Consider the following 20,311-nt stretch of genomic DNA (forward strand, 5'->3'; position numbering starts at 1 on the left):
CTCCTGTGTAGCTTAAAGGGACACTTAAGCCAGAAAAAAAAATGAGTTTTACTCACCTGGGGTTTCTACCAGCCCCCTGCAGCAGTCCTGTGCCCTCGCAGCCACTCACTAATCCTCTGGTCCCCTGCTGCCAGCTAGTTTCGTTTTTGCCGACAGGTCCGTCAGGACTGGCCTTGCGTAGCTTTTTCCGCATTCCTGACTGTAATTAGCGCTATTGCGGGCCGAAACCCATGCAAAAATACGCGTTGCCGCATTACGAACGCATAGATATTGCGGCAACGCGTATTTTTGTACAGGACTGCTGCAGGGGGCTGGTAGAAGCCCCAGGTGAGTAAAACTCATTTTTTTTTCTGACTTAAGGTTCACTTTAAGCCTGGTATACACATTCAATTCTAATTGACCAATTTTCCCACTTTCATATAGTATGAGAGCTACCTACACAATCTGTTCATATTATTCAAAATCTGTTGTATCGTGTAATAGAGATGCTTGCTGGAATCCAGTGGCGTAGCTAAGGAGCTATGGGCCCCGATGCAAGTTTTACAATAGGGCCCCCCAAGCACTCTATACATAACAATTGATACGGCGCACCAAAACCTTCCAATGGCAACTACAGTGTCAGAGATGCAAGAAGGGGATGGAGAGCAGTTTGTTAATGATTACCACTATTCAAAGTATCTATAGAAGTGATTATTATGAGCACAGGATCAATAGAGAGCTAATACTGTAATTGAGGGAGGACCCTTTGGGGCCCCTCTGGCCCAAGGGCCCCGATGCGGTCGCTACCTCTGCACCCCCTATTGCTACGCCCCTGCTGGAATCCTACCAGGAGGCTGCCATATACATCTAATTTGGTCATCAGCCCTTCATAGCTGGTTGGAAGTCTAAATCAATGAACAATACACATTAGTTTCTGAGCATTCTTACTAAAGTTTGCTGGGCTACCATAATTTACCATCTGTCTGCAAATATGTGTAACTAAAGCCTGTGTTTTATTGGCAGAAGCAGAAACCATTTCAAGCCTGGGGTGCCCAGTGTAGCGTTTCTCCTTTATATACAGGGGGGAGAGAGGCGCCCAAGATATGATAGAACTGTTAAAAATAGTAAATTAAAAAAACTAGGTGGCTTACCTCAATGGAGACAAGTCGTTAATAATAACAATTTTATTATATGCACTTGCAATGCGTTTCATGTGTACTAGCCCACCTCCTCAGGCCGATTAATGTGCCAAAGGAGAATCTAAGCCAAGAAAAAGAAGCATCTTCTTTATGTATCTATATAGTATAATAGAACATTTTAAAATAGCATTTGTGGGCATCCGCCTCCTCTTGTGTCTTCTTTTTTTTCTTTTTTTCCCCAACTTCAAACAGTAAATTCCATATTGTATACTGTAATTATTGTGGCAGCCTTTAGCAGGGAATGTCGCTGGGGGAGTTTTAATAATACAAGATGTCCGCCTCGGTCCTGCCATGTGGGGTGACATTAGGCGCTGACCTGCTGCATCACATCAGCCCAGAGTCCATCATCATGTCACATGACATACCGCCTACATTACACTCATTGTGTGCTGCTGCGTTTGAGTGGAGTGCTCTGATTATGTTGTTTGGGGGGGAGGCCATAGTATTTTTTTTTTACTTACTTGTTACAGTCATGCTTTTATAAAATAATATGCACATTTCAAAATAAACCTGTCTTGATAAAATATGGCCAAGTTCATAAAAGTTTCTCAGTGCAGCCAGTGTATCCACCTGTGATACCCGCGATCACCATCAGATGGCGTGATAGAGTCCACCACTCTGTACCAAAGGGCTTAACGCTAAATCACAGCGCTTCTCTACTATCCATCAACCACAGCATTTAAGAGCCAGCTTACTGTCGGACAGATCTACAGGGGAGAATGCAGGCTTGATTAAAGTGGACCCAAATTAAAAATACAAGATTTCAGAATTAAAATCTATTTTCTAAATTATAGTGATAAATAACAGCCTTTTTTCAGCTGCATGATGACAAATATAAAATATTTTACATTTATTGGAGGAACCCCTCCCTTCCTTTCATATTTCTGGGACAGAATCCAGCAAACTGGTGGAGGGGATAAAAAACAGGCTGCTACTGATGATGTCACAGGGGAGGTGATCTCAGCTTGTGTTAGATTTCACATAGACAATGCCCCTGTGAGGGAGGGTAGCTGATGACAAACACACCTATGACCTAAAACCTCCTACTAGGCTCAGAAGTAATGGCTGCCACCTGTATAACCCTAGTTATGAAAAGAGAGGGTGAAAAGCATGCACTGAAATGCTCATAGGCTTGAAGGTGTGTTTATTTATCTTTGTATGTGTCAGAGTGGTGCAACTAAATATTTTGAATTAAAAAAAATGTTTGGTTTGGGTCCGCTTTAATGAGAAGCTGATAATTCCCAAGTTGATACAAATTGCATGCTAATTTTATGCAAATGAATGCCGCTTTGAAATGGACCTGTCAAATGTGGCAGTTGCGTCTTATTGCTTCACACATTGGACTGTTAAAACTTGGGGCTGACTTAGAGCTGGAGGTGGTGTGTCTTAAAGGGTCACTATTGCGGAAAATTGTAAAAGTTATAACGCATACATATAAAATGTACATTTCTCTGAGAAAAATGCAGTTCAATTTTTTTCTCCTGTCTTGCTGTCACTTACAGTAGCTAGTGAAAATCTGACTGATTTTGGACTAGTCCATCTATTGATTCTCAGTATTAACTTTTATTCTTTACAAAAGCACTTCCTGGAAAGCATCTACACAAAATGCCAGCCTTCCTACTCATTTGCAAACTATTTGGCAGTTCTACTGAGCAACTGCAGTTCAGTAAGTGCTTTTGTAAATAAGTAACGGAGAATCCCTAATGAGGAAATGGACTAGTCGAAAACCGACAGATCTGTCAGCTTTTTACTACCTAATGTACAGGTGCCAATTAACAGTACAGTACTGTAAGTGACAGCAACGTAAAAAGTAATTTTTGCTGCATTTTACTCGGGGAAAAAAGTAGATTTAAAAGAATGTATTGCCAGTTTTTCTAAATTTTTGCAATAGATGTCCTTTAAAGAGACACTGAAGCGAAAACAAAAATTATTATATAATGAATTGGTTGTGTAGTATGGATAATTACTAGAACATTAGTAGCAAAGAAAATATCATATTTTTATTTTCAGTTATATAGGTTTTTTTATATAACATTGCATCATTCTCTAATATTTGCAGTTTACACACTACTCTGCATTCTAAATAATTTTACAGAGCAGGCTAGTGAACTTTTGAACTGTCCTCTGCAGAAGAAAAAAACAATACAGTGACTGACACTTGAGATAATACGCTTCAGAAGACAGAGCTCTCTGCGACTTTTAAAATCATGGAGCTCAGTGGCTCTTTTGCATAGATAACTAAAGTCTCTTAACTCTTCCTGTACTGGAAACAATATTAGACTTATGTCTCTGCTCCTTATGTTTTATTGCTTAGCTGTACTACACATACAAATCATTATGTCATAATTTTGTTTTCGCTTCAGTATCTCTTTAACTTGCATACAAGGGGGGCATGTCGCCCCCTTCTATGCATGTAAGGGGGTTCCATGTTCGGCCACATACACAGCAATCAATGCAACACATCACAGCTGCTAGCTTGGCCGTATTTTGTCACAGGACTGGTTTCTCGTTTGCTACATTTTTTTTTGTACGCATTTAATGGAATATTGTTTCAAGTTACATTTGAAAAAACATGTAGCGTTTGCCAAGTAAAAAGGAAAATACCTGCTGCATCAAATTATAAATAGTAAATTCCTTTTTGGCGACCTACAGCTGCCTACCCACTCCTAGTCGGTCTGAACCACTCCCAGTAAGACACATAGGGGAAAGTGATTGCTCTGTCAACTTGTGATTGATCTGTCAACTTAGGCCACACCTCCCTGCTCACTTGCAGCCTATCATGGCTGGCTTTATTTAGTAGAGAGACATGACTTCAGACTGGGCGCAGGCTGGCAGAGGTTGCTTAGGAGGATCTTACAATTGCTGCCGCAGGTATTCTCCTATTTTTTTCGTTTGCAATTAATTTTTACAAAACTATTTTAAGCATTATGTATTTCTAATAATATTCTATTAAATGCTTATAAACTGCTGTGCCTGAACGTGGGCTTTCAAAGGAACCCGAGGTGTGAGACCTATGGAAGCTGCCATATTTCCTTTTAAAGTGGATCCGAGATAAACTTTTACTCATTGCATAATTGTGTTCCTTGCATACAGTTTATAGGGCATTCCTCAACCCAAAATTTTTCTTTTGGTTTTAATAACCTAATTCCCTATAAACTAAACAAGCCTCGCCCACAGCTCCTCCAGCGCCTTGGCACTCTGAGACACATGTAGCAAGGGCTTATGGGAGCTCAGTCTGGGCAGCAGGAGGAGGAGATTACTAGCCAGAGATTTCAGAGGCAGAGGGGAGGGGAGTGAAGTTTTCACAGGCTGAGGGGTGGAGATGCAGAGCAGCTTGCCTGTGTGTAATGTTTACAAGCAGAACATGGCTGCTGTCATTGTATCACAGGAATAAATAATCATACACTGTTGAAGCTGTTTACAACTAGATTTGCTGTGTAAACTAACTAAACTTTAGATGAGATTTATCGACAAGTTACTTGTTATAGTTAGTTTTTCATCTCGGATCTGCTTTAAACAATACCAGTTGCCTGACGGTGCTGCTGATCTTTCTGGTCAGTAGGGTCGAAATCACACACCTGAAACAAGCATGCAGCTCATCTTGTCAGATTTGTCAGTCTATGGCTTAAAGTAGAGGCAGAGGATCAGCAGGACATCAGGCAATCTGTATTATTTAAAAGGAAATAAACATGTCAGCCTCCGTATCCCTCTCACCTCTGGATCCCTTTAAAGCAGCCCTGAATAAATTCCAGGTATAGGACTGCATGTGATGAGACGCTACATAATCAGAGGGAGGCTGCAGTGTAAACTGCCGCTGTTCCTGAGGCTGAAGCAAACACAATGCAGCAAAGTGGAACTGGGGGTCTGAGCTTCAGAGCATTCCTATTGGTCAGTGAAGTCATAATCATGTAAAAGTTCCAATAGAGTTGCTTGAAAGGGGAGGAGCAGTTAAAATGTGCATATCATTTTTCTGGGCATATCTCTGGAACAAATTAATCAGAAAGGAGATAGTTTTCAGTTGGGGGGGGGGGGGGGGTGACCTCTGATTATGTAGGTTATCAGCATATTCTCCTTCTGCCTGGCTCAGGGTCACATTTAGGACTGTTGTTCTGGTCTGATTAATAAGTTGATGCGTTGTGACTCTCTTCTGCTATAGAGCAGCAAATAACCCTCACCCATCCCTCCTCTGCCCCGTACAGAATCCCCGGTCCCAGGACAGCCGGACGATGTTTAGCGGCTCCGTCAGTATTCCATCAATCACTAAATCTCGCGGGGAGCCGGGAAGGTCTATGAGTGCCAGTAGCGGCCTCGCTGCAAGTAAGTATTGCTAGCCAAGGCTAAGCTGAAGGAAATCCAGGTAGCGTGACAGGAGGCGGGGAAGGGCTTAAATGTGGATTACCTGTGCAAGGGAGGGATTAATTGCCAAATGGCTGTGCAAGGGGAATGATTAAATGCTAGGTAGTGATGCAGAGGAGGGATTAATTACTAGATGGCTGTGCAGAGGAGGGAGTAAATGCTAAATGGCTCAGCAGAGGAGGGAGTAAATGCTAAGCAGCTGTGCAGATTAGATTAAATGCAAATTAGTTGTGCAGAGGAGGGATTAAATGCTAGGTGGCTGTGCAGAGGAGGGATTAAATGCTAGGTGGCTGTGCAGAGGAGGGATTAAATGCTAAGTGGCTGTGCAAGTCTCATAATATATGAGGGGTTAAGTGGCTGTGCAGTAGAGGGATTTAATGCTAGGTGGCTGTGCAAGTCTCACAATATATATATATATATATATATATATATATATATATATATATTCTGATGTCATATGCCTGAAGCAGTCATTCATGATCATTTTAAGTGGCAGTCTAGCAATGATGTTGTACAGACATCTCAACCCTTCCATACCTGTATACAAGTGGCAGCACCTAGTACCAATTAGTGAAATCAGTAATTTCCAAGAAACCACTTACTTAGTTGGCCATGTTGATTCTGGGGTCCCTGAGAGAAATGAGCCCGTTGGGATGTTTTTTTAACAATATGCAAACCCGAATTTGAGAGGCCAACACTTTTGTGGCGTCCTGTCCAAATGCAGCAGCACCCGTCCAATGCCATATTCCTCTTCCATGCATGTGATCCCTGTGTGTGTGTATAGCAGCTCCTCTATACAGCTTCCTCGGACAGCAGCTCCCCTCCATGTACTGAACCAAATTGCAGCCTCCCTCTTCCATATGCAGAAACCTCTTATGTGGTGAGGCACCGCCCATGAGCAGCAGCCGTCCAAGACCTGGGCCTTTGTGACCTTTCCATAAATCTGGCCCTGTTGCCATGGTTAGATGTTGCTATGGTTTGATCCCACATAGCTGAGAAATGCTGCCTGTGGTGAACTCTAAAGGTGGTCATACAATGATAGATCTGCCACCAGAGTGACTGATAGATCCATATCTGATTAGAGAGGGATCCACCTGTCCACAGACTGCACACCGATTAAATCTATTGGAAGTCATAATAGTGTGTTGTCATCACCCCCCTCCCCACGTTTGTGTGCAGTGTTGCAGGCTCGCCTGTCTTCTGGCGCTAATCCTCACCTCCTCAGGGGTCACTGCCGTGCCACATGACACCGACACCTGTAGAGATACATTGGGCTTGATTCATTAAGCTGCACTGCTAAAGCGGCGCACCTTAATGTGAAAGAGCAGCCGCTAATGCATGCCTTACATAGCAGCGCTCTCTGCTGTGTAAGGAGCGTGCCTTCCTTAGATGGGAGCGTGCCTTCCTTAGATGGGAGCGTGCCTTCCTTAGATGGGAGCGTGCCTTCCTTAGATGGGAGCGTGCCTTCCTTGCCTTCCTTAGATGGGAGCGTGCCTTCCTTAGATGGGAGCGTGCCTTCCTTAGATGGGAGCGTGCCTTCCTTAGATGGGAGCGTGCCTTCCTTAGATGGGAGCGTGCCTTCCTTAGATGGGAGCGTGCCTTCCTTAGATGGGAGCGTGCCTTCCTTAGATGGGAGCGTGCCTTCCTTAGACGGGAGCGTGCCTTCCTTAGACGGGAGCGTGCCTTCCTTAGACAGGCGCGTGCCTTCCTTAGACAGGAGCGTGCCTTCCTTAGACAGGAGCGTGCCTTCCTTAGACAGGAGCGTGCCTTCCTTAGACAGGAGCGTGCCTTCCTTAGACAGGCGCGTGCCTTCCTTAGACAGGCGCGTGCCTTCCTTAGACAGGCGCGTGCCTTCCTTAGACAGGCGCGTGCCTTCCTTAGACAGGCGCGTGCCTTCCTTAGACAGGCGCGTGCCTTCCTTAGACAGGCGCGTGCCTTCCTTAGACAGGCGCGTGCCTTCCTTAGACAGGCGCGTGCCTTCCTTAGACAGGCGCGTGCCTTCCTTAGACAGGCGCGTGCCTTCCTTAGACAGGCGCGTGCCTTCCTTAGACAGGAGCGTGCCTTCCTTAGACAGGAGCGTGCCTTCCTTAGACAGGAGCGTGCCTTCCTTAGACAGGAGCGTGCCTTCCTTAGACAGGAGCGTGCCTTCCTTAGACAGGAGCGTGCCTTCCTTAGACAGGAGCGTGCCTTCCTTAGACAGGAGCGTGCCTTCCTTAGACAGGAGCGTGCCTTCCTTAGACAGGAGCGTGCCTTCCTTAGACAGGAGCGTGCCTTCCTTAGACAGGAGCGTGCCTTCCTTAGACAGGCGCGTGCCTTCCTTAGACAGGCGCGTGCCTTCCTTAGACAGGCGCGTGCCTTCCTTAGACAGGCGCGTGCCTTCCTTAGACAGGCGCGTGCCTTCCTTAGACAGGAGCGTGCCTTCCTTAGACAGGAGCGTGCCTTCCTTAGACAGGCGCGTGCCTTCCTTAAATAGGCGCGTGCCTTCCTTAGATAGGAGCGTGCCTTCCTTAGATAGGAGCGTGCCTTCCTTAGATAGGAGCGTGCCTTCCTTAGATAGGAGCGTGCCTTCCTTAGATAGGAGCGTGCCTTCCTTAGATAGGAGCGTGCCTTCCTTAGATAGGAGCGTGCCTTCCTTAGATAGGAGCGTGCCTTCCTTAGATAGGAGCGTGCCTTCCTTAGATAGGAGCGTGCCTTCCTTAGACAGGCGCGTGCCTTCCTTAGACAGGCGCGTGCCTTCCTTAGATAGGAGCGTGCCTTTCTTAGGAGCATGCCTTACTTAGATAGGATTGTGCCTTCCTATACATAGTCGCTATGTATCGGAAGGCACGCTCCTAAGGAAGGCATGCTCCTTATATGGCAGCGAGCACTGCTATGTAAGGCATGCATTAGCGGCCACTCCTTCACGTTAAGGTGCGCTCCTTTAGCAGTGCAGCTTAATGAAGCAAGCCCCATATGCGCCAGTGTCACATGGAACGGGTGCTTGTGATAAAGCTGGACACAGGAGAATTAGTGTTGGTGTGGCTGGTGAGCCTTCAACACTGCACATGGGGGGGCTTTCAGCCATCCGGAAATTGACAGCTGTTACCACCCCACACCAGATTGAGCCCTTGTGGCCGAGATTTTCCCCCATGCCTCATCGTTCCATTTTACCCATTTCAGCTCAAAATGGGATGAAAGATCGACCGGGTGGCCATTTCGCGGCTCTGATTCGATAAAATAGGAGGCACGCACCACGCAAACCGATCATTTGTCATGTCCGATCTGTTCCCGATCGATAACTGGATCAATTTTGCGCAATAAGGATCTGAAAATAGATCCCGTTATCAATCGGGAGCAGATCGGGTATGTCGGAAATAATTGATTCGACCTATCGATCTGCTTTAAAATTGTATGGTGTGAACCAGGCATTAAACTATAGCTGAACGTTTTTTATTAACTTGTGTTTTCTTATAGCATCTGCCTAAAAGCAATTCTGAGAAGTGAGAAATAAAACAAAAGTCCGATACCTCAGTAGTGAACAAGAATTCAAACTTAACCTTTCATTTCTGAACAGTTTAAAAAAATTCAGAGAGAGAAAATCTTTTCAAAGAGTATTTTAGGCTAAAATAGAGAGAGCCTATAATAACAGGCTCTGAATGAAATCGCATGGAGGTGGTGATGGTAGGGGGGAAGGGTTAGGGGGCTACATTTGTACCTGTCCTGTCATCTTCATGGCACAAGTGACGCTCCGTCCTCCTCCTTAGTAGCGCGGTGGCAGCTGACATGTTTCCGAAGACTGACGAGGGTCTTCGGCAGCCACCAATCGGGATGCGGCTGCCAAATTGGGGGTGGGCCACCTTGGCAGTAAGTTTGAAAAAAATCACCAGGGCCTGTTCTGAAAGGGAGGCGGAGCAACATCAGGACAGGTGAGTATTTAACCCCATGACCCTCCCCCAATCCTCCATCATTCAGACATAACCTGTCATTACAAGCTCTGTCTATTTGCCTTTTAGTTACTCTTTAAACTAAAATGTTATATTATAAAGGTTAAGTTTTAATTCTTGGACCTCATCGCTTTGAACAGTACTTCATAGGCAAATATTATTTAGAACCAGATGGTGTTTTTACCACAGTAGTGGGACGCCTCAGAATGGGTCCAGAGGCTTCACAAATCCTCCTGCTGCCAACTGTTCCAGCGCAGGGGCCCTCTGTACCCATTTGACTCAGCATGCTTGAGTGCCTTCTACTGGGCATGCTCGGACCTTACTCACACATGCTCAGTGCAATGCACTCATCCATAGCCAGGGGTGTGGCCAGAGGAAGAGGGACCCAGCCCTGGAACAGTGGTCTCTGCAAGGGGGCAGGAAAGCCTCTGATTTTAAGGGCACTAGGTGCCATTTATAGTTCAGAGAGCGGTTACTGTTTTTTTTATCCATATTACAAGGCATGTTTTTTTCTAGCTAAGAACACCTCTATATGATTGATACTGCCTCTGTCAGCTTCAGGTTAGTTCCAGAGCTGCCTAGCACCACTGAGGTTTTTATTGCTGTCTGTGTTCCCACCACTGACTGCCGTCACTTCCAGGGACGTCGCAGAACGGCAGCGCATTGCGGCGAGAGATCTCTGGAGGAAGTTACGGAGCGAAGCGGCAACCCATGACGTCGCCGTCCGATGGGTCTCTGTCTTCTGGAGGAGGGCTGGACCAAGGCAGCGACGCTCCGGCCCGCGAGTACGAGAGAGAGGTAAGAGGAACTGGCCGTATCCATCCACTGTCACGATCCACAAACCCAAACTCCTCCTCTACGTACAGGGAGGCCAGACCTCAGAGCCGCAGCTCTGTCCCTGTAGAAGTCAGGACTTGTATAGGACGCAAGGCCAGATGCAAGGCAGAGGATAGTCGAGTGCTGTGGTTCCCCAATAGATCTGCCTTTGCTAGATCAGCAGTCAGACCCTGGGTCCCCGGACTTGGACAGGAGACTAGAACTGCTTTTGCTAGATCAGCAGTCAGACCATGGGTCCCCGGACTTGGACAGGAGACTAGATCTGCTTTTGCTAGATCAGCAGTCAGACCATGGGTCCCCGGACTTGGAAAGGAGACTAGATCTGCTTTTGCACAGTAACCCACTTTCTGGTCCTGTGACCTGTGTTGTCTAGGCCCCTGCTGAACAGTCACCCACTCCCTGGTCCTGTGACCCCTGCTGTCTAGACCCCTGCTGCAGAGAGTAACCCACTTCCTGGTCCTGTAACCTCCGCTGTCTAGGTCCCTGCTGCAGACAATAATCCACTTCCTGGTTCTGTGAATTCTTCAGATCTCTGTGGCTATAACGTAAACCATCGCTGATTCGACCATGGTTCTTAATTCTTTCCAGTACACCAAAAAAAGGTTTTTCTTGTTCCAGTTTCTGCACCTGCTGTACAGAGTAACTCACTTCCTGTAAAGGAAAGAACAGAGAAAGCAATCACAGCCTGAAAATGGATGTGTAACAAACAACCCTAAAACCTCTTTCTTTCCCTGTTAGGGGATGGTTTGAAGGACTGGTTCATATACGGGGTTTGGACAAAATAATGGAAACCCCTAATATTTTGGCAATCCATACAGTTAGAATTGTTAAAGAATGGCACGAGGAACATTCTAATGAAGTTGAGCATCTCATCTGGCCACCACAATCACCAGACCTCAACATTGAGCATTTATGGTCGTTATTAGGGATTCAAGTAAGAAGTCGATTTCCGTCGCCATCGTCTCTAAAAGAACTGGAGGGTGTTTTAACTAAAGAATGGGCTAAAATTCCTTTGGAAACAATTCACAATTTGTATGAATCAATACCTCAGAGAATTGAGGCGGTAATTGCTGCAAAAGGTGGACCTACACCATATTAAAATATATTTTGTTGATTTTCAAGGTGTTTCCATTATTTTGTCCAACCCCTGATAGATAGTAGTCTCATTGGAGAATATAGACTTGTCTGTTAATGGACGGTGAAGCAGTAACGTGCAGCTGGGAGGGGAATTTATTGCAATGTTTGTGATCATTTTCTTTGTTTTACTTTAAAACAGGCACACAACAACTTTGACTTGGGCAGAAGTACATTTTAAAAACAGGTGCAGTGCTACTTTTGACCACCAGAGAGCAATAATTCACAAAAGAAGCTGCAAAAAAACTGCTAGTAAATTTCTCCTCTCTCCTGCTGGCTGCTCACGCCACCTGCTGGGCTCCGCCTCTCACTGCGCTTGTCTTGTAAATTCACCACGTTTTGATATTCAAAGAAACCTGATGTGAGGTCAGTATGGAGGCTGCCATCGCTGACTTTCTGTGCTTGGCTGCTGGGCTGAGGTTGGCTTGGATAGATTGTGAGTCACTGACCCAGAATTGGTGCGCAGATCAGGCATTCTGACTCCACTTCTTGTTCCAGATGTGACTCTGATATTTCTAAAGATAAAAATGGCGGCCTAGCAACCTTGGCATTAAAGGACAACTATTGTAAAAAAAAAAAAGTGTAAAGTTTAAAAAAAAAAAAAAAGTATATTAAAGGGGCACTATTGGGTAAAATTTTACAATTTTTTTCTATAGTGCCCCTTTAAAGGTACATTTATCTCAGAGTAAAATGCACATTAAATTATGTTTTCCTATGTTCCTGTCACTTCAGGTCCCGATTAACAACTCAGAGGCCTGCATGCACAGGCATTCTGGTGACCTAAACTCCACCCCGCCACACAGGCCACACCCCCAAGTAAAAATATTCGGAACTCTTTTTCCCTTCCTTATGCCCCTAACTGTCCTTAGAATCTAACACTCTAATCACTGTTTCATATCAAGGATTAGGATGTAGTTGCTTGAGGTTAGTGATATGAGGCAGGGATTAGACTGTAAGCTCCTGGGGTCAGTGATCTGAAGAGGGGGGCCACCTCTCCCACATAAGGCACCTGAAGGCACGTGCCTACTGTGCCTTATGGAAAATCCGGCCCTGTGTTACTTACAGTAGGCAGTAGAAAAGTGACAGATCTGTCAGGTTTTGGACTAGTCCATCTTCTCGTCTGGGATTTTCCGTATTTTCTTTAGTTTTTCCAAAGCCCTAACTGGAAAATACTGCCGTCCACAGAGTGCTTTTGAAAACAAAGGAATTTCTGAGAATCTCCCATGAGATCATGGATTAGTACAAAATCTATTAGATCTGTTGCATTTTAACCGCCTACTGTAAAAGACAGGTACATGGTAAAAAATAATTTATAGTGCATTTTGCTTTAGGACAGTGGTACAACTAATACATGTATTTGAAAATGTTATACATTTTTACGATAGTCGTCCTTTAATGGAGAAGAAAGTTAAATATGTCTCCCCCCCCCCCATATTCCTCAAATGCCAGGTTTCCTTTGAGGAGTGACTTCACTGCCTGATTTAAAGGTGCACTTTTTAGCTAGACTCAGGGACCTGGCATGGGGGCCCTCTGCCAAGGACTTCAGTCTAAACCACTGTGTGACATCCACTACCTCTGCCATTTCAGGATGCCGTATTTCTGCTGTACTTACTGAAGGGGGGATGACATGTTGGTAAAATGTGCTCAGCTCAATAATGCAAGTGTATTGGAGTGATCAGGCCTCCATTTTGAAATACATAGTAAAGCGTATTTACTCACACAGGTACACTTAGCCCCTCACAGAGCATTAAAAATAACCTCCTGCCTTGGGGCGAAGACAAATGAGGCCTAGTGCCTCTCCAGTCCACACCATCACCAGTATTCACTAGTGATGTCATTTCCTGTCTACCTAAATGAGCCAGGAATTTGACAAAGGGAGGAGCTTCTGCTGGCAGGGGGTGGGGAAACATCCATGACTAGGATTGGAGGTTGCCAATGAGTTCCTAATAAAGGCGTGCATGTAAATTGGTCACTCCCAGAGTGCACCTCAAAACCTTTGGAGACAGAGCTTTCTGTCATGCTGCCCCTACTCTTTGGAACTCCCTACCATACCCAGTAAAGACAGCCCCATCCCTGGAGCTATTCAAATCCAGACTGAAAAGCCACCTGTTTAGCCTGGCATTTCCAGACTTCTAGAATTCTTACTCTGTACCACGATTTACCAATCGTCATGCTTACGCGCTTTGAGTCCTACAGGAAAAAAGCGCTTTGCAAATGTTATTTGTTGTTGTTGTATTCAATTTTGTGCAGATTGGGCCGGTCAGTTTTAGCCCAATTTCAAGGTGCATTTAATTTGCATGCAAGGCAAAATTATTAGCATGTTAGGTAAGGGAGACACTTGACTATTTTTGTGCGTGTTTTCTGCACGGAAAAGCTGATTTAAACTGAGAACTCGTGTTAATCAATGAGCTAGTTCACATTTAATGCGTTTTTCGCATGCAAAAAAACTAACATTCTGCACATTTTGTTAGTTTCCTCTATGAATTACATTAGTGTCTATGAAAAAAATGCGCATGTTTTTCTGCGTACAAACACACACGAAGTTCAGAAAACACATGCAGGAAAAACCCGCAGGAAACTGAAAGATGAGCATGTCCTCTGCCTTATTGACAAACTCTAGCTGTCCTGTTGGAAGCCCCTCCCTCTCTAGCAGAAACGCTCTTGTTGCACAGATAACGGTACTTGCGTGTGTGAAGTGGTTTGAGGGGAGGGTTCAGAGGGTCGGCGTTTTCTGCATGGCATCAGCACTACATATATTGACTGACCACTTCTTCTGTTCCTCAGCAGGACTCGGACTCCCCGAGACATTCAACAGCCTCCAATAGCTCCAACCTCAGCAGCCCACCCAGCCCGGTGTCCCCCCACAAGACCAAGAGCAGCTCGCTGGAGAGTTCAGATCATGTCAGCTGGGACGCCTGAACTCGTCGCTCCCTTCCTGCTGCCTAAACGCCCGCCTGACCTCCACCTTGCTGGGACTGGCCACAATACCGCACGTGGCCCAACAGCGCAGCACCGTGACGCCTGGGACTCGTCAGACGGCAGCTTGTTGGCGGACGAACCTCCCCGATGGTAGAATTGGGTTGCTTTGAACCTGGTTTACATGCAATCCCATCGGCCACCACACGAGGCGCCAAGTTCAAAATGGTGCACATAGGATACAACCTATTTGGTGGGGGGGATGGGGGGAACCACTGCCACCACGGTAGTAAACTTAAGACTCAAGAGGCTCAGCACTGTGTCACCTGTCCCCCCTGAAGGGACGTCATGTCAGGCGTGCAACCAGACATTGAATGTTAGTCCCGCCCACCTTCCCCACCTCTACACGTCATCAATAACGTATTTTACTACGAAAGAGTTTAATCTAAATAGTACATTGCATATGTATATATAAGGATGATGTATTCCACTGAGAATAGAGCATATTTAAAGAGAGATTCTGTAATTTTAATGATGGATTGTTTTGCGTTCACGATTGATATTGGATGAACCAGCTTAACTGAACAGAGTACTTTACCGTACAATCACGCATTTTATTTGTTTGTTTTTTTACTTTTTGTTTTTTTACAAGTTTGCATCACCCAGTTGATCATACTACAACTCTACTTATCCACTATCTTTATTTTATTTTGGTTGGCGATTGCATTAAATAGGATTCCCCACTATCTGATGTAATTGTGGGGCCCTGCCCCCTGTACGGCGCTGACAACCATTGGCTTTGGGGATCTGAATGCTTTGCCAAACCGCTTCGTAAAAAAAAATCAAAAACCACTCGGAGGCCGTTTGGATGAATTTTGTAATTGCAAAGTAGCTTCACATTCCAAAACCTGCTGTGGTTGGTCAACATGCTGAGGAGGAGGGGCTTCCAGAAATTGTAAGAAAAAAATATTTATATGTATAGCTTTGACGGACAAACACGGTCTGCATTGTATTGAGGAACTGTTTCAACGATTGTCAAAAGAAAAAAGGTGTTCTTTCCAAAAAAGGAATTTTCATATCTGATGTTATTTTTTATCTGATGTCAATTTGAGGCCCGGCCCTCTGTATGCCACAGACAACCATTGGCTCTGGGAATCTGAATGCTTTGCCAAACCACTTCCTAAGGGGGGAAAAAAAGGTCAGAGGCCGTTTGGTTATTACAAAGTAGCTTCACGTTCCAAAACCTACTGTGGTTGGTCAACATGCATAGGAGGAGGGGCTTCAAAGATTGGAAAAATATATATTTATAGCTTTTAAGGAGAAACCTGGTCTCCAATAATGTGTTAAGGAACTGTTTTAACGATTGTCAAAAGAAAATAGGTGTTATCATTTCCAATAAGGAATTTTAATTTGGAAATGTAATTTCCCTGGAAATGTTTTGCAGTGCTGTACACAGACAAGAACCAGCAAGCGAGTTTGAAAGGACTTGTTGCCCCAAATATTTATTTTTGTCTATATTCAGTAATTGGAAAGTTGTAGGTGACTGCAGTACCTGTATTTGCCCTCTAGGCGGCAGCAGCTGTTCTGCAACTACATTATCTGTACAGCAATCGAAACAGTGACTTCTGCAGGACAGAAATGTGTTTGCAGGATAATGGCTATTACTGTACTAGGCTCTCTGCTGGTATTTTATTGATTGGAGGAGGCACATTGGATGAATCGACCACAAGTCACTTGTATCTCTCACGGATCTTGGCTCAATTTTGGGCACCTGCTGCGAACTGTGTCTGACGATTTTTAAAGAGGCCCTGTAGTAACATATAGTAAATTATTCAGAATACCCACTTTTACGGTAATTATTCTGGTTTAAGCATCAGAAACATTCCAATATCTACATATGGCTGTATATTGGTATGTAACCCCACCCTCCCAATGATGTCACGGTCTAGGCTGTTTAGCTATGCGGAATTCTCCTCCCAGAGCATTCTGAGAGACCAGATATATTTTGAACTGACTTCGGGACTCTAATTTACAATGGGCAAACAATGACTACATAATTTACGAATATTGTAAAAAAAAATATAAGCAATTATATGAATTACATTTTTTTCCACTAAAGTTCCTCTTTAAGCTTTTTTTCTGTACACCATATCTTATATTTTCTGCAGAGTTTTAGTCAGTCCAGCAGGTGGTGCTACCTTCAGATGTTCCATATTTTAATTTGCAATATTATTTTCCCAATTAAAAAATCTATACTGTATACATATTTGTGTACATAACTTTTATCTAACAATGTCAAGACTGCAGCATAAGGAGGGAGACTCCCCTCTCGCAGCCCAGTAACACATGGTCGTGGTGCAGCAGAAATATCACTCTAAGTTCCTGGGAGATACAAGACGCCATCTGTCTCCACAGAGAACCAGCAGGAGCCGTGTTGAGTGGGCCGACCAGTTAATCTTGCTTTGAGTCATGGTGAATAACCACAGTAAGTTTTCTTTCACAGTTTTCAGGACCCCATAAGTCATACGTTGCGGCATTGAGTTATATTACGTTTGCACAGAGTGTTGTGTGATCTTTACACGGTTTTCAGTAACACTGTGAACACCTTACAGACGCTTGGTTCCCACCACAACCCCCGCTTAAAGGATAAGCTTGCGTTCGCCCGCTGTCGCTCCTCGCAGGTCTGTCAAGCAAGGTTGGTAATATGTAACCTGCTGGCAGGGATGGTCAACCAGATGCAAACAAATTCGAGTTGATGCATTATGCAAATTTATGCAGTTTAAAAATTAACCAATCAAATCCTGCTGAGGTAGAACTTGATTGGTCCATTTTCAAGCTGCATACATTTGCATACAAAATTTGCAATACCCTGCACCAACTCGAAATTATTTATTATTTGATCTCATTGAACATCTCTACCTGCTGGTATTTTCTTTTCTCCTGTTGTCCGCTGAGAGCTAAGCAATGGTCCTGCCCAACAGCTATATTGTTACATTATTCAAGTTACATGGAGACCAACTGCCTGGGAATCACTGTAGAGGTACTTGGAGATTACAGGCTCCTCCCACACTGATGAAACTAATGGGCGTGGTCTGATTTGATGCTAGTTCTAGCTTAAATTTATGCAGCTTGATTAAGAACCATAAGCCCAACCCCCGCCCCCCAATACTAAAACATATCAAAGAATTCAGAGAGAAGAGCCTGCCGCCAGCGGGAGTGAAACACATTACGGTGCACTGACAGGAAATTTAGGCACAACACTATTGTCTAATCTTACTTTCTCAGGCCATGATGCTGCTGGTTGTAGGGAAGGCCTCTTTGTAAGGTACTTTTTCCAGAACAAGCACCCAGGCATTGTAAAGTGATGAATTGGGCCTGTATCCACTAAACGCCCAATTAAAATTCCATAGCCTATCACATTTCTTCTTGTTCTAAAGCCCCGCCCACCTGTATTTTCCATCCTTCACTCCTTCCCCCACCCTACTATCAAAACTGTGACACAACCCTCCATGGTTGTGTTGAATACCAGCTATGCCCCATCTCCTATCCCAATTGGGGTAGGGTGATTACTGAGAGTTTGGCCACGCCTTCCCTTGCAGATGAAAGCAAGCTCCACCTCAACCAGCAATCTGACTTCCATGGAGCGGTGGCAGTCACATGACCACTACAGATTTCCCTAAAGCCAAGGTATTGTATACATTAAGACTCAAAGACTAGAGTAAGGAATAACAACATGAAAGGTGGCAGGGGCTTTAAGCTATGAACGCATGCGAGATCATTCAGGATTGCCTCAGGTGACAGTATAGCTTGAGTTCAGGTATCTCCTGGTGTTGGTTCTTTCTTCTGTAGTAGAGGTGCTCAACCTGATGCTAATCATCATGCCTTGCATTAAGAGACCCAGCAAGTTACTGTACAACGCTCATGTAAAAATGTCATTCAAAATGATCATGAACGATTGCTTTGGCCCATAAACCTCTGACCCCTGTAGGTAGCATGAGGGAACAGCAGTGCAAATTAATATTCTATCACTGCTGCGTTTTGTGATTGGCTGGAGGTGGAGGACTGTGAGCTGCTGGCTTTTGTTCAAACGCACACGAGGACCTGGGCGGGTCAGTCAGATGCTAATAATTCTAATTTCTTGCAAAGTTTATGCACCTGGACTTTGGACCAATCAAACGCAGGTGCTGCCTTTCACTGGTCTGTATCTAAGCTGCATAAGTGTGCATTAACTGGAAATTCTTTGCATCTCATCGACCAATCCAGAATGAGGAGCGACAGAATATTGTTCAGCGGTGAAGGTGGGGTTATTCTTTAAAGTGAGACTGAAGCGGAAAAAAAACATAAGATATGAATTGTATATATAGTACGGATAATGAATAGAACATCAGTAGCAAAGAAAAGGCTCACATTTTTATTTTCGGTTATATAGCTTTTATATCACATTGCATTGTTCTGTCATTTTTCCAATTACAAACCACACTCTGTATTTTAAACTATGAAACAGAGCAGAGCTAATGACCCTTTGAGCTCCCCTGCAGTAAAACCTTATTTGAAACTGTTTTTCACTGTTTGATGTAAAAGTGCTTCAGAAAATAGGACCATCTCCGACCCAAGTTGGGTCGGAGAGCTCAGAGAAGCTCGTTTGCATAGATAACTGAAGTTCCTTAACTCTTCCTTTACTGGAAACAATATGAGACTCGTATTTTTGCTACTAACGTTCTATTTCTTAGCTGTACTACACATGCAAATAAATATATCATAAGCTGAACTTTCCTTCAGGTTCCCTGTAATCTACAGAGGCCCGTGATGTAGAGTTCCGTCTGCGCAGGACCCCTGTGCCTATAATGTCCCCCCTTAATAATCTCCTCCATGTTGTTTTATCCTCTGTTATAGGAACTACAAATAACCCACTGTGCCACCCTCCACCGTTTTGCATGTCCATCGTTTGTATTTTCAGTACATCGGCTTTCATTGTATTTATTTATTTATTTACCGTTTTCTGTCACCGTTTCCCTCACCGGAGTATTCTGACTGCCCTCCCCCCTTTCCACTCCCCTCCCAACTCCTCCCCCTCCTAACCCCTCCCCTTCCTCCCTTGTCCACATATTGTGCTTTGCGCAGTCTCTGCGGAATATATATTTTTTTTCCTTTTTGTGTTTTGTTACAATCAAGATGTCATTTTATCTGTTAATATAATATTTATAATCACTATGCTGGTATTTTATTTGTATTTTTTTTCTACATGGAGTACTAAAAAAAAGGGTTAAAAATTAAAAGTGGCTTAAAGAGAAAAAAAATATATATCTAGAAAACCGATTCCATGTAGTTTTTTTTTTTTATGATGTTATGGTTGTGTTGGTTAATGTACTGCAAAGGATTGTTGGAGGGGAGGTGCTTCTGTTACTATAGCGATGATGGCCAATGGGAAGCTGATAATTCCAGGTGGCGTGCAATTTGGAATTAGGCCAATCAAATTCAGCAGGAAGTCTTATTTGATTGGCCCAATTTCAACCTGCGTACATCTTGCATGCCAGACAGATTTATTATCTCATTGAGATGCAAATATTTCGATACATGATTATGCAAATCTATATAGCTCCATTTGAGTTGATACGTGATTATGCAAATTTTGTATGCAAATAAATACAGCTTGAAAATAGACCAATCCGAATCCGCCCTTGGCAGGATCAGATGAGTCCATTTCAAGCTGCACACATTTGTGTAATCCTTGCATCAGCTCAGAACAACCTGCATCTCATTGGCCATTAGGGATGATCAATGAGATGCAAATATTTCTGAGTTCATGCGCATTTATACATTTGCATGCAAATATATGCCGCTTGCAAATGGACCAATCAATTTAAACCTGGGTGGGAATTGATTCATATATTTGCATACAAATGTACATAATCCTCCATAAACTTGGAAAGAATTGCATCTCAAGGACCATCCCATTTGACCATATCT

At 44.1% G+C, this 20,311-nt stretch overlaps 1 protein-coding gene across 8 annotated transcripts in view; it reads left to right on the top strand.

Annotated features, from left to right (window-relative positions):
• Positions 1–19,642, top strand: part of CDC42BPA (CDC42 binding protein kinase alpha) — a 275,310-nt gene extending 255,668 nt beyond the window's left edge. For 4 of the 8 annotated variants that reach the window (XM_068232799.1, XM_068232805.1, XM_068232804.1 and 1 more), the window contains 3 exons: positions 5,378–5,495; positions 10,098–10,255; positions 14,216–19,642. In XM_068232799.1, the coding sequence (XP_068088900.1) occupies positions 5,378–5,495; positions 10,098–10,255; positions 14,216–14,347 (408 nt within the window). In that variant the 3' untranslated portion in view covers positions 14,348–19,642. Of the gene's footprint in view, positions 1–5,377; positions 5,496–10,097; positions 10,256–11,570; positions 11,616–14,212 lie in introns of all 8 variants that reach the window. The other 4 variants (XM_068232798.1, XM_068232803.1, XM_068232800.1 and 1 more) reach the window with 2 other exon arrangements.
• The last annotated feature ends 669 nt before the right edge of the window (positions 19,643–20,311 follow it).

This window comes from Hyperolius riggenbachi, chromosome 4 (assembly GCF_040937935.1).
Source record: "Hyperolius riggenbachi isolate aHypRig1 chromosome 4, aHypRig1.pri, whole genome shotgun sequence".
Classification (NCBI taxonomy): Eukaryota; Metazoa; Chordata; class Amphibia; order Anura; family Hyperoliidae; genus Hyperolius; species Hyperolius riggenbachi.